The sequence below is a fragment of the Choloepus didactylus genome, chromosome 19, assembly GCF_015220235.1.
Source record: "Choloepus didactylus isolate mChoDid1 chromosome 19, mChoDid1.pri, whole genome shotgun sequence".
Classification (NCBI taxonomy): Eukaryota; Metazoa; Chordata; class Mammalia; order Pilosa; family Megalonychidae; genus Choloepus; species Choloepus didactylus.
The window spans coordinates 52,776,078-52,790,481 of record NC_051325.1 but is presented as its reverse complement, the minus strand read 5'-3'; the positions used below and the strand labels follow the sequence as shown (position 1 = coordinate 52,790,481).

Here is a 14,404-nt window from a genome sequence, read left to right as displayed (position 1 = left end):
AAAGGGGGTTTATTTGGCTACAGATTTACAATCCTAAAGCCATAAAAGTGTCCAAACTAAGGCATCAACAAGAAGATACCTTCACTGAAGAATGGCTGATGGCATTTGGAACACCTCTGTCAGCTGGGAAGGCACATGGCCGGCATCTGCTGGTCCTTTGCTCCCAGGTTGTATTTCAAAACGGCTTTCTCCAAAATGTCTCTGAGCTTTTATCTCAGCTCCTGTGCATCATTGCTTCTTTCTCCCAGAACATTTCCCTTTAAATGTCTGGGGGGTTCCTCTTGGCTTCTCCAGGGCAAACTCTGGGCTTGGCATCTTCACTTGGCATCTCCAACTGTCCTTCTGTCCACAACTCCAGGTATCTCCAAGCGTCAGCTCCCAATCTGTGTCAGATTTCAACAGATTTCAACAGCCGTTTCCAAATGTCTCTCTCAGCTTCTCTCCGGGCATTTTCTCTTCTCTGCAATCTGTGTGAGCTCCCTTTGAAGAACTCCAGTGATCTAATTAAGACCTACCCTGAATGAGCGGGGTCCATACCTCCATGGAAATAATTCAGTCAGAGGTTCCACCCTAATTGACAGACTAATCAGTCTGCCCCCACAAGACTGCATTAAAGAATACGGCTTTTCTGGGGGGACATAATATATACAAACAGGAACAGAAGGGAAGTTTCTCAACATGACAAAAGCCCATTTATGAAAAACCCACAGCTAACATAATACTCAATGGTGAAAGACTTAAAGCTTTCCTCCTCAGAACAGGAGCTAGACAAGGATGCCCGCTTTCACCACTACTATTTAATATTGTACTAGAAGTTCTTGCCAGAACAATTGGGCAAGAAGCAGAAATAAAAGGTATCCAAATTGGAAAGGAAGAAGCAAAACTATATTTGTAGATGACATGATCTTGTATATAGAAAACCCAAAGGCACAAGGAAACTATTACAGCCAACAAATGAATTCAGCAAAGTGTCAGGGTATAAGACTAACATACACACGCAAAAAAAAAAAAATGTTTTCCTATACACTAGCAATGACCAATCCAAAGAGGAAATTAAGAAAACAATTCCATTTACAATAGCATCTAAAATAAATGGCAAGATATTCCATGTTCATGAATTGAAAGAGTGAATATTATTAATACATCAATATTACCAAAAGCAATATACAAATTCAGTGCAATCTCTATTAACATTCCAGCAGCCTTTCTGCAGAAATGGAAGAACCGATCCTCAAAATTTATATGGAACTGCAAGGGGTTGTGAATAGCCAAAATAGTCTTGAAAAAGAAGAACCAGGTTGGAGGGTTCACACTTTCCAATTTCAATTTGTATTTCAAAGTGACAATAATCAAAATTGTGTGTACTGGCACAAAGATAGACAAATAAATCAGTGGAACAGAATTGGCAGTGCAAAAATAGACTCAAGCATCTATGTCCGATTGATTTTTGATAAGAGTGCTAAGTACATACAGTGGGAAAAGAATAGTCTCTTCAACAAATGGTGTTGGGTAAACTGGATATCCACATGCAAAAGAATGAAGTTAGATCCTTACATCACACCATATACAAAACTCAACTCAAAAATGGATCAAGAGACAAAGGTACCCAGTGTTCTTTTTTATTTCAATTGCTCTTTTTCACTCTAATTATTATTCTTGTTATTTTTGTGTGTGTGCTAATGAAGGTGTCAGGGATTGATTTAGGTGATGAATCTACAACTATGTAATGGTACTGTAAACAATCGAAAGTACGATTTGTTTTGTATGACTGCGTGGTATGTGAATATATCTCAATAAAATGATGATTAAAAAAAAAATGGATCAAGAGCCTAAATATAAGAGCTAACACTGTAAAATTCTTAGAAGATAACACATAGGGGCAAATCTTCAAGACCTGGGATTCTTCAGTGGATTCTTATATATGACACCAAAAGCATCAGCAGCAAAAGGAACAATAGATAAATTTGATTTCATCAAATTAAAAACTTTTTTGCACTGAAGGAAGTTATCAAGAAATAGAAAAGACAACCTACAGAACAGAAGAAAATAGCTTCATACCATATATTGGATAAGGGTTTAATATCCCGAATATATAAAGAACTCAACAACAGAAAGACAAAAAACCCAATTGAAAAATGGGCAAAGGACTTGAAAGGACATCTCCCCAAAGAAGACATGCAAATGGCCAATAAACACATGAAAAGATGCTCAACATCGTTAGCCAAATTAAAACCACAGTGAGATACCACTTCACATCCACAAGGATGGCTATTATTTTAAAAAAACCAAACGAACAAAAAACAGAAAATAACAAGTGCTGGAGAGGATGTGGAGAAATTGGAACTCCAGTGCATTTTTGGTGGGCATGTAAAATGGTGCAGCCACTATGGAAAACAATATGAAGTTTCCTCAAAAAGGTAAATATAGAATTACCATTTGACCCTATAATCCCACTTCTATGTGTATACCCAAAGAGAGTGAAAACGGAGTTGCAGACAGACACTTGTACCAGTGTTTATAGCAGCATTAATCACAATAGTCAAAAGCTGGAAATGACACAAATGTCCATCAACAAATGAATGGATAAATAAAATGTGGTGCATAAACACAATGAAGTATTATTTGACCATAAGAAAAAATGAAGTTTCTGCTGCATCATGGAAGAATCTTGAAAACATTATGTTCAGTGAAATAAGCAAGACACATAAGGACAAAAAAATGTATATTGCTTATAAGACTAGAAATAGCAAATTTTCAGAGCTAGAAAGCAGATTAGAGGTTATCAGGAGAGGGAGAGTATATGTAAGAGAGAGAAAAAAGAGGAAGAAAGTGGTGACCTCTGAGCAGAGTCCTGAGAGGGGAAGGGAACAGCAAGTGCAAAGGCCCTGGGGCAGGAAAGGACTTTGACAACTGGGAGGCACCAAAAGGCCAGTTTGGCTGCCTTGTGGGTCTATCATGAAAATGAAATGAAACGTAAACATCAAGTGCTCTGCAAACCGAGGGGGTTCCAAATAGCTGGGGGATGCCAGTTCACCAGATCCTCCAGGGCTGCGAGAAGAACCACCCTCCACCTACTGCTCGTGGGGCAAAAGAAGACAGAGAAGAGCCTTTTCCCATCCAGAAGAGAATGCAAACAAATTGTAGGAGGGAGTATAGAAGCTAAAAGCATAGGTGTTGTAGGCAGATGGGTCTGTGTTAGAACCTGGCTGTCATTTTCCAGATGTGTGATTTCAGGGAATATCACCTAACTTCTCCAAACCTTAGTTTCCTCATCTGTAAAGCAGGAAAATAATAGAACCTGAATTCAAGGGTGATTGTGGTCGCTAAGCGAAAGTAATACGTGTATTTGCTTGGCATCATGCCTGACACTTGGAGGAAAAGTACTTGATAAGTGGTTGATGTTATCATCACTGTTGTTACTGTTAATAACCAAGTGTTCTTAGGAAGAAGAATGAGAGACCCTCAGAAATCCCTCTTTTCCTTATCCAGCTTACACAAAACTGGAAAGTTTTCCTCTGTGATGGTTAATTTTTTTTTCCCTGCCCCGTAATGGTTAATTATTTTTAAAAAAGGGTTCCATCCTCACCTTCTCCAACCCGCTTCCGTTCCAAGGTCCAATCTCCTCCACAACGTTAGTCATCTAGGAATCCGGTGTCTGTGCAGTCCTGCCTTTCCTGACTGCCTGCCCACACGGGCTGCTCACCTGCCCGCACAGGCTGCTCACCACCTGCCTTACCCTCTCCTCACCACTCTGGCTCCCTGCTACTCACCATGTGTAAAAAAGCCATTTAGAATTCCTGGAAATGAAATACAGGCTTACTGAAAACCAAAACAGTATACAGGATAAATTCTAGACTGGAGACAGAGAATTACTAAATTGGGAGATGGTATTAAGGAATTAATGAAAATTGTGCACAGAGAAGGAAAGAAATTTTAAAAAATTAAATTTAAAAAAAGGGGCTTCCACCAAATTTGCTAGCGAATGGGGCCTATCCCTGCAGTCTCTTGGTCTCAGGGGCCCCCCCATCCTCATGGAGGTCAGGGTGGGGTAGCTCTGGGCTGGGGGTAGATCTGCACCTCCCACCCTCTGTACTTTGTCCCTGCAGGAGATAAGGACCGCGTGTGCAAGGTCAAAGGTCGCCTGTGGCAGCTGCTATCCCCCGCCAGGCTGGCCACCCGGGCCCACCGGAGCAGCTGGCTGGAGAGTTACCTGCGGCACCTGGATGAGATGGGCGTGTCAGAGGAGATGCAGGCGCGGGCCCTGGTGCTGCAGCTCTGGGCCACACAGGTAGGCGGGCACGTGTGAGTGCCTGTGCGCAGGTGTGGATGTGTGGTTGTGCTTGAGGGAGTGCATATGGGTGTACCAGGTGTGTGTCTGTGTGTGATCAGGCATGTGCAGGTATGTGTGCCGGTGTACCTGTGGGTATGTGGAAAGGGAGTATCTGTGTCTGTTTGCATGCATGAGTGCATGTGGGTGTGTGTGTTTGCATGTGAGCAGGTATGCATGTGAGTGTGCATCTGTGTGCTTTGGTGAGTATGCACATGCACATAGTGTGCACTTGTGAGTGTGTGCTGGTAGTGCACAGTGTGTGTGTATACACCCAAGTGTCATAGCTCCCTGATTTTCTTAACTGCCAAACATCATCAACAGGATCATATATTCTATACTTAAAAAAAATTTTTTTAATTGGGAAAAATGTCAAACTTTTATATAAAAGGTGTATGAATAGTTTAATGAACTCATATGTACTTTGCCTTGATTTCCCAGTTGTTAATATTTTACTGTATTTGCTTTATCTCTTTTTCTTAACGGTGATTATTTTGTTGAACCGTTTGCAAATAAGTTGCAGACAACATGACTCTTTACCCCTAATGACTTTAGCACGTGCACCTCCTAAGAGCAAGACCATTCTCTAACACGACCACAATACAATGATCACCTTCAGGGCATTTATACCAGATATGTGATCATTATCAAGGTACAGTCCACACTGGCCAGTTGCCCAATAACATTCTATACAGCTCTTCTTGGCTCAGAATCCCACCACACACTGCATTTCATCATTCTGCCTCTTTAGTTTTCTTTAAACTAGGACAGTTTCTGTGCCATTCTTTGTTTTTTCATGACCTTGACATTTTTGAAGCTTACACACCAGTTATTTTGTAGAATCATTTAAAAGTTCCATTGCATACTTACCCAGGCCACAAAGACCCTGCTGTAGTGTTGCTTACATTTTTGTTGTGGGGTAGGTCTGGGAAGATAGTCAAGGATATGTATATAGATATATATTGATTTTAGATGCTGATATGCAGAGATCTCAGGGATCTGCTCTAGCCAGGGTGGTCAAAGAGGCCTCTCCTAGGAGGAGATGTTGAGCTCAGCCCCAAATGATAAGCAAGAGCTAGATTCAGGGATGTGGGGATAGAACATTCCAGGAAGTAGAGACAGCAAGTGCAAAGGCCCTGGGGTTGGATCATGCCAGGTGTTTGAGAAACAGCAAGGTCTGAGTGCGGCTGAAGGAGAGTGAGTGACGGGGAGCAAGACTGAGGGAGGAGAAGGTGGAGGGCTTGTGGGTCCTAGGAAGGACTTAGGCTTTTACTCTGGGTGAGTGGGAGCCATGGGTGGGAGGTGGTCCTGAGCAGAGAACAGGATCTGAGGGGTGAGAGCAGAGGCAGGGCCACCAGTGGCCCAGATGAGAGATGATGGTGGCAGGACCAGGCAGTAGCCGTGGGGGTAGTAAGAAGTGGACAGGTTCTGGGAACATTGGGTAGACAAAGCCGGTGGCTTTGGTGATGGACCAAATATGGGAGTAAGAGAAAGAGGGGAGCCGAAAATGCTGCAAGCCACCAGGCCTGGTTCCTGTCCTCTCCCCGGCCCTTCCCTCCTTCTCTTGGCCCCACCTTGGCAGTGGCAGTTGGACAGGCTGACATCTCTGGGTAGTTCTTCTCCCATCGACTCGCAACTTATTTTTAGTTTTCTCTCAGAGCCATTAACTGTCCTTGCAGGCAGAGGCTGGTGAGGGTGGGAGGCTGTGTTTAATAAGCAGTTGGCCCCCCACCATTTGTGCTTAATAACATATTTATGGGTAGAGACAACTTGAAACTCCAAACTGTCCCCAGAACCCTTTTCAGAAATGTTCCCCATCAGCAGCACTGGATGCTGCCTTGAGGGCTTGAGAGGCATCAAGTCCAGGGACCAGCCTTTGGCAGGGCCAGGAGAACTGGGCAGGAGTGGGGATCGGACGTCTGCGGAGGCTGAGTCATTGGTAGCATCCAGCATTCAGGTGGGATGACCCTTCAAGAGCTGGAGTCTTGAGAACAGGGCCAGAAGGCTGTGTAGCCCAGTGGTTCTGGCACTGGCTCTGTGACCAACCTGCCTGGGTTTGAATCCCGACTCTGCCACTTCTTAGCAAGTCACTTAACCTCTCTGTGCCTTAGTTTTCTCATCTGTGAAATGGAAATGGCAGCACTTCCTCAAGGGGTTGTTGTGAGAAGGAAAGGATGTGATATTGGTAAAATGCCTGTAACTGTGCCTGGCAGATAGCAAGCACTCAATAAACATATCCCACAATTATCTAGTGAGGGCTGACTCTGTGCCAGCCCCAATTCTAGAAGGTGGGGATATAGTTGTGAACAGAACAGATCAAAATCCCTTTATGAAGCTGACATTCTGGTAGGAGAAGACAATTAAACAAGTAAACATATAATGTATTAGAGATATTAAATGGAAAAAAATAATGCAGGGAAAGGGACTAGCAGAGGGGATTTAGTAGGGGCTATTTTAAATAGGGAGGTCAAGGGAGATCTCACTAAGAAGGCAACACCTGAGCAGGGACTCGAAGGAAGTGAGGCAGTGAGCCATGTGGCACCCAGACAGCAGGACCAGCAGGTGCTGAGGCCCAGGGGTAGGAAAGAGGGTGATGGGCCAGAGGCATAGGAGGGGCCAGACCTCGCAGGGCCCCGTGGGCCATGGTTAGGGCTTTGGCTTTTACTCTAAGTGAGACCTCAAGGGTTCCGAGCAGAGAAGTGTGCTCTGCCTTAGGCTTTAGAGGCGCCATTCTGGCTACAGAATGCTGAGAATAGACTTTGGGGAGCTGGGGCTGGAGGCAGGGAGACCAGGAGGAGGCCACCACAATCAGCAGGCGAGAGAGGGCGGGGCTAGGTGCTGGACCAGGGTGGAGCTGAGAAGGAGGAACAGCGGTTAAATTCTGCATGTATTTCAAGGTAGAGCCAACAACCTGCTGCTAGATGGGATGCGGACCCCAAGGTTTTGGCCTGAGAATGAAGCTCTCAGGGAAGGATGAACTTGCTGTTAACAGAAATGAAGAGGCCCATGAAAGGAGCAGGTTGGGGGACAAAGATCCGGGGTGTGCTTTGGAGTGTGCCGAGCTGGAGACGGAGAAGCGGAGGGAGGTACCTGGAGACAAGAGTCTGGAATTCAGGGTTGAGGTCCAGTGGAGACTCACCTTAGGGAACTGTCAGGATAGAGATGTGTTTAAAGCCGTTGACCTGGAAGAGATCACGGAGGGCGAGGGTGGATGGAGATGGGGACCAACCAGGGCCTCTCTGGTTTTTAGGGCTGGGAAGATGAGGGGGAGGGCATCCAGGGTGGCAGGAGGAGAACCGGGAGGGAGCACGGAGGCCACATCCAGGAAGCTTGGGAGAGGCAAGGGGAGAGAGCCCTGAGGCTGAGAAGAGGCAGCTGTGATTGCTGTTGTCAGGAAGGAGTCAGGAGCGAGGATCTCAGGAAACACTGGGCCTTTAGCCGGCGCCAGCCGTCCTGCTGAGCGTTTTATAAACATCTCCTAGGGTCCTCCCAAGAGCTCCAAGAACCCGGAACCCCACAGCCTGGAATCTCGGGCCCTGGAGGAGAAGGACCCTGTGGGCCAAGACGTAAGATTCCCGCAGTGGGAGGGGGTCATCTCTAAGGGGTTTAAGGGGGCAGAGGGAGGAGAGTTTACCGAGGCCTGTGCTGCTCAGGTGCTTTGGGATGACCCCGCCCACCGGGCCGTCCCGGGACAGGCTTCCCTCCCAGCTAGGAGAGCTTGGCAGCACGCAGCCCTGTGACCCTGGTGGTGCCAGCCCAGACCCCCCACTCACTGTCCAGATGCTCCACTCCCTCGGCCCCATCAGCCACATCCAGTTCTTCTCTTACTTTGGCCCTGATCCAAATCCTCAGCAACTTTGGCCCTCCTGAAACTCCTGGGTGGTCCTAAGGGGCAGGGGAGGGGGCCGTGGGAGCTGCAGGGGGCACCAGCAGCTGCAGCCAACCCAGCTAAATTCCTTGAGGCCCTGTGACACGGTGGAGGAGGGAGGGGGTAATAAAAGCAAAAGTATTTAGAGTCAGACGGACTTAGGGTGACTCCCAGCTCTGCCCCAAACTAGTTGCCTGACCTTGAACAAGTCGCTTTGCTTTCTGGGCTTCAGTTTTACTCTCTAAAGTGGGGCAAAAAGAATAGCTATGCACAGGGTTGGTATTTTCTTTTCTTCCAGTGGTTTTATTTTTGAAATAAATTTAGATGATAAAAGAGTTGCAAAAATACTACAGAGAGTTCTGAATACCCTGTACCCCACTTCCCCTAACCCATAACTACAGTCATTTATCAAAACCAAGAAATTACCATTTGTCCCTTGCTATTGACCAAAGTCCATCCTTTATTTAGATTGCCCCAGTTTCTCCATTATGGCCCTTTTTCTCTTCCAGGATCCAATCCAAGATACCAAATTGTATGTGGGGTAAATTTTTATTCCCTTAATTTTTTTTATCACAAAATAGGAAAACTAAATAGTATCTGTGATTTTACATCCCTCAGCTCTGCTTTCTTCTGTGTTGGCTTCATCCTCAGGCAGGCTCCACTGTGTGGTGGTGGAGATGGTCACCAGCAGCTCGAGGTGATTTAGCAATATCAGGGGAAGAAGGCTTCTCTCGTCCACAAATTCTAGCAGAAATGCTGAGTCTGGTATTCATTGGCCAGGCCTGGGTCACATGTTGTTTCAGTTTGCTAAAGCTACCGTAATGCAAAAATACCAGAAATGGATTGGCTTTTGTAAAGAGGATTTATTAGGTTATAAATTATGGTTCTAAGGCCATAAAATGTCCAAACTAAGGCATCAACAAGAGGATACCTTCACTGAGGAAAGGCTGATGGTGTCTGGAACACCTCTGTCAGCTGGGAAGGCACGTGGCTGGCATCTGCTGGTCCTTTGCTCCCGGGTTCTGGTTTTGAAATGACTTTCTCCAAAATGTCTCTGGGCTTCTGTCTCTCTTAGCTTCTCTATTGGCCTGTGTGCATTGCTTGTTCTCCCAGGGCATTTCTCTCTAAGCATCTGGGGGTCCTCTCTTAGCTTCTCTGGGGCAAACTCTGGGCTCCATCTCTTAGCTTAACATCTCCAGATGTCCTTCTGTGTGCATCTCCCAGTGTATCCAAGCATCTGGCTTGGTCTGTGTAGGCTCTCAGCTCTCTTAAGGACTCCAGTGATCTAATCAAGAGCACCCTGAATATGCAGGTCACACCTCCATGAAATAATCTAATCAAAAGGTCTCACACACAGTTGGGTGGGTCACATTTCCATGGAAACAACCTAATTAAAAGGTCCCACCCACAATAAGTCTGCACCCACAAGACTGGATTGAAAGAACATGGCCTTTCCTGGGGTATATAGCAGTTGCAAACCAGCACACATATCCACAGCTGAAGTCTGGAGTGGCAGGGGTCAGCCCCAGGTGATCCACGCAGCCTGAGAGCGAAGTGGAGCACCATTACCGAAAGCCAGGGAAAGGACATGGGGCAGGTGAGGGCTGCAGGCATCCCTGCTCTCACCAACTGATGGGTGGCCACAGAGCAGTGAGGAGGCAGCCAGATGGTACATGTGGCTCACTGAGGGTGGGTCTGGCACACAGAGAGAGGCCCCTGAAGGTCACTTACTGTCATTCATAGAAAAGGGGAGACAGGACAGGGACTGCTGGTTCTAGACTTTGGCTTCATAGGTAGGGAATGAGATTAGACCAGAAGTGTCCTGGGTAGACTGAGGCTAGCCCCATGGGAGAAAAGCACAGCTGCCAGGATAGCTACTTCAGGATCTCCTATGATCGTGGGATCACACAACATATGTATACACACACACACACACTCGCGCACACACACATCTGAACATCTGGGGGAAGGCGACCTTAGTCGCTTCCATAACTTGCCACATGTTCTTTCCTGAAAGCCGAGATGAACCTGTGTGTTCTGCTCCAGCTTTGTAATTAATGAGCAGGAGCCCATCTGACCATTGGGCAAGATAAAATGGCCTTGGCGCCGAGTGAACCCAACGTTGAATTATTTATTGCCCACGTTCCCTGGGCTATTTAAGTGACGGACAGCGGACAGCGAGTGACCTTGCTGTCTCGCCCAAACCTGAGGCACTGGAGGAAATCTCAGAGACGGCCCGGACCCACTCCCACTTGTTCTCAAACCCGGGGGTGGGGCTGTGGCTGTGGAAGCGGGGTGACAGTCCTGAACACCTGCCCTGTGCCCAGCACATGGGGGCCGCCGGCGTTCCATCCCAGAGCCCTCGAGGCAGCCCCAGAGTGGGCATGGCTATCAGTCCCCATTTTACTGAGGGAGGTCCTGCGACCCAAAGGGTGGAAGTGACTTGTCCAGAGACCCAGAAAGCGGGGAGCTGGGATTGGGACCCGACTCTGGTGCCTGGCCAGGGCTCTTCCCACTCCACCTCCCCGGCTGCCTTGGAACCCCCAGGCCGAAGGGACACAGATGCTCATTTGACAGCTAGCACTGAGCCCCCACCTCATCCCCGACAGTGGGTAGGGCCTAGGGGGTACTTAGCTCTGAGTTTTCCTTTTCAGTAAAAGGTGGTAACAGCACCAGTGCCAGGTTGATGGGAGGGTTGAGCCAGGGAATGTAGCACTTTCTTGGTGCTGACTTCACAGTAGCTTAAGAAAAAGGACAGAAAATCCATCTGACCATCATTAAGGCTTTGGTGTGTTTCTTTATGGCCTTTTGCCATACGTTTTTCTTCTGTGGTTGAGATCATGCAGCTTTTTAAAATCCATCTTCTCCTTTCACTTAATGTTGTGTCAAGCATTTCTCTGCATTATTGCAGATCGCTCTAAAAAATCATTCAAAGCACTTCTGTTTCACTGAAAGCAGTGCATCCATTTACAAAACTCAAGCAGTTCTAAAGGAATATGCAGTGAAAACTCAGTGTCCCTCCCACACAATGCCCCAGGCCTCTCAGCTCCACAGCTGGGGCAACCTTAGCTACCAGTTTCTTGTGTCTCTTCTAGAGATGGGCTGTGCCTCTGCACATTTATCCCTCTCCAAAAATACACACAAGTGGTGGCACACTGAGCCCCTGTTCTGCATCTTGCTGTTTGCATGTTTCTGGGTGTCTTGGCCACCACCCCCTATCAGTATGCACACAGCTGGCTACTTTTTGACTGCCTGCATCACTGTCCTGTGGACGACTCATCATTTATCCAGTTAACCTCCTGTTCCTAGACATCGGGGTTGTTTGCAGGCTTTTGCTATGATATTATCATTGCAGTATGTGTCCTTGTGCATATGTCCTTTTGCCCATGTGCAATTATGTCTGTAATGGAATTACTGGGTAAACGTGATATTTAATGGCTGTTTAATATGCCCTTATTGTGAGTGAGTAGGTTTAGTCATTTATGGTAGACAAAAGTCTTCCCCCAAATGGAAGTTAGTTGATATTCCACCCATGTCTGGAGCTCATAGAAGTGTACTCCATACACATTTTAGCCACATGCTGAATAGCTGAGTATTAAAATGTTCAGCTGAGGCCCAATACTTGGAGAAAGAACTTCCACCCATTTGGTGGGTTTTAAATAATTTTTGTTCAAGAAATCAACAGCTTTCACAATCCTCATTGATTATTGCTGTTTTGCTTTGTATGTACACATACAGAAACACACACACATTTATTCTTCAAGTGACTGATAGAATTTTAACATACAAAGCATATAAGGATACTTTGCATCCCAAATTACATTGAGAATGATTAACCGTCTTTGAAAGCAATTATTTAGTTATTGTATCATTAGCTATTGTTGTGTAACAAAGAACCACAAAAACTCCATGCTCTGCTGATTAGCATTTATTTAGCTCACATTCTGTGGGTTGGGTGGGAGTCAGCTGATCTAGACTGGGCTCAGCTGGGGCAGCTCAGCTCTGCGCCACACGTCTCATCCTCACCTTGGGACCAGTGGGCTAGCCAGGCGAGTCTTTCTCACGGCAGTGGCAGAAATGCCCAGGTGGAAACACACAAGGTCTCTGAAGGCCGAGGCTTAGAACTGCTGGTCTACCAATTCTGTCAATTCTATCTATTTCTGTTGGCCAAAGCAAGTCACATGGCTGAGCCCAAAGTCAAGGGACAGAGGACCAGCCAAGTCACGTGGTAAGGGGTATGGCTACAGGGAAGGGTGAAGAATTAGGGCCAATGATACAGGCATCCTCAGAGGTTAACAGTAACCTCCACTGATGCCCCTTGTTTCTCTTACTGACATTTTCCTGCTGATTAGATATGAAGATTACCTCTGTGACCTCAGAATCAGTGATCTCACTCAAGGTCGGGGATGCCAAGAATGGCCTTGAAGTTGACTTTGGGCTAGGCCAAAGTCACAAGGCAGATTTTGACCATGGCCCAAGGCCAAAGATAGACCTTGGTCATCCCTCAACATTTGTCAGGGGTGGGAACCCAGGCCTAATGAGCCCCCCATGCCTTGGCCAGGGCTATGCCCTGGACATAGACCAGTCAGCTCCCAGCCCGTGTCTGCCCTGTGGCAGGTGTAACAGGAGCGCCTTCTCATTGCAGGGAAATATGGGTCCTGCTGCCTTCTGGCTCCTGCTCTTCCTGCTCAAGCACCCTGACGCCCTGGCCGCGGTCCGCTCAGAGCTCGAGCTCGTCCTCGGGCAGGTGGAGCAGCCTGTCTCACAGATGACTTCCCTGCCTCAGAAGGTTTTAGACAGCATGCCTGTGCTCGGTGAGCTGGTCAGACCCTCCGAGGTAGCCCCAAAGACCGGGTCCATGGGCCCTACCCCCCAAGCCCTCCCCAACACAGCACCCATCCCCCAAGGCCCCCAGTGCCCTCTGACCTAGGGGCTCCCTGGCCCCTGTCTTCCTAGACCTGGCATCGCCATGCCCCAGTCTCAGCTGCCCGAGGCTCCTGGTCTCAGGAGGGCATTTTTGGTTGCTGCTAACAGAAAACCTAACTTAAACTGGCTGAAGCAGAAAAAGGACTTTATTTGGGCATGTGACTAAAAAGTTCAGAAGGCTATGACTTCAGGCCGAGGTGCATCCAGGTGCTTTAACAATGTCTTCAGGACTCAGTCTCTCCATCTCTCAGCCCTGGTTTCCATGGTGTTGGCTCCAGGCCTCAGGCTGGCAAGACGTCTGCCAGCAACTCCAGGCTGACACGGTCTCAGCTCTGTGAGGGTGCAGCTCGCTTTCAGCATTCCTACCAAAATTCCTAGGAATGTGTTTCATTGGCTCTGTTGGGGTCATATGCCAGTCATGGGGCACAGAGGGTTAGGGTTTTCTCATTGGGCAATCACAGCCCCAACCCAGGAGCTGGGAGTTGAAGCTACAGGCTCAACCCCTGAGAGCAGGGGGAGGAGCAGTTCCCCAGGAGAAGGGGGAATGTGAGCTGGAGGCAGAAACAAATGCTATGGATGTCCCTCTCCTCCCCAGCCTTCTCTGATATCTCCCCAGCTCCCGCCTTTCTTCATACAGCTTCTCTTGGGTCAGAACTTGAATCTTCTCGTGTCTGAGGTCTCTGAGGGGCCGTAGTGATCACATCTCATCATTTGACCTTTTTCAGCCTCGCTGTGTGACTGTGGCCAAGTCACACACCCTCTCTGAGCCTCCTGACCTTCCTCTGTAAAATGATGGTTGGGGGTGGGATTCGAGCAAACGAGAGGACAGCCTGCTGACCTTCCTTGCACCTGCCCCTTGCAGACAGTGCACTGAGTGAGAGCCTCCGGCTCACAGCCGCGCCCTTCATCACCCGCGAAGTTGTGATGGACATGGCCGTGCCCATGGCAGATGGGCGGGAATTCACCCTGCGATGTGGCGACCGCCTCCTCCTCTTCCCCTTCCTGAGTCCCCAGAAGGACCCGGAAATCTATACAGACCCAGAGGTAAATGGCAGAGTGCCTGGTCATCCAGGGGACTGTGGGAGAATTCGGTGGCATCAGGGTCAGCCAGCACAGAGTGGCAGCCTGGCTCTGCTGCTTGCTTGCTGTGTGACCTTGCCCAGTTTGCTTCACCTCTCTGTATCTCTGTTTACCCATGTGTGAAATGGACATCATAATGGCACCTGCATTGTCGTGAAGATTAAATGAGATTATGTAAGAGTAGGCCTGCACAGCACCGTGCA

General features: G+C 47.7%; 1 protein-coding gene across 3 annotated transcripts in view; it reads left to right on the top strand.

The window, feature by feature from the left end:
* The window catches only part of PTGIS (prostaglandin I2 synthase), a 49,830-nt gene that overhangs the window by 26,341 nt on the left and 9,085 nt on the right, over nucleotides 1-14,404 (top strand). For all 3 annotated transcript variants that reach the window (XM_037812108.1, XM_037812107.1, XM_037812106.1), the window contains exons 6-8: nucleotides 4,107-4,288; nucleotides 12,841-13,009; nucleotides 13,984-14,165. In XM_037812108.1, coding sequence (XP_037668036.1) covers nucleotides 4,107-4,288; nucleotides 12,841-13,009; nucleotides 13,984-14,165 — 533 coding nt within the window. The remainder of the gene's footprint in view (nucleotides 1-4,106; nucleotides 4,289-12,840; nucleotides 13,010-13,983; nucleotides 14,166-14,404) is intronic.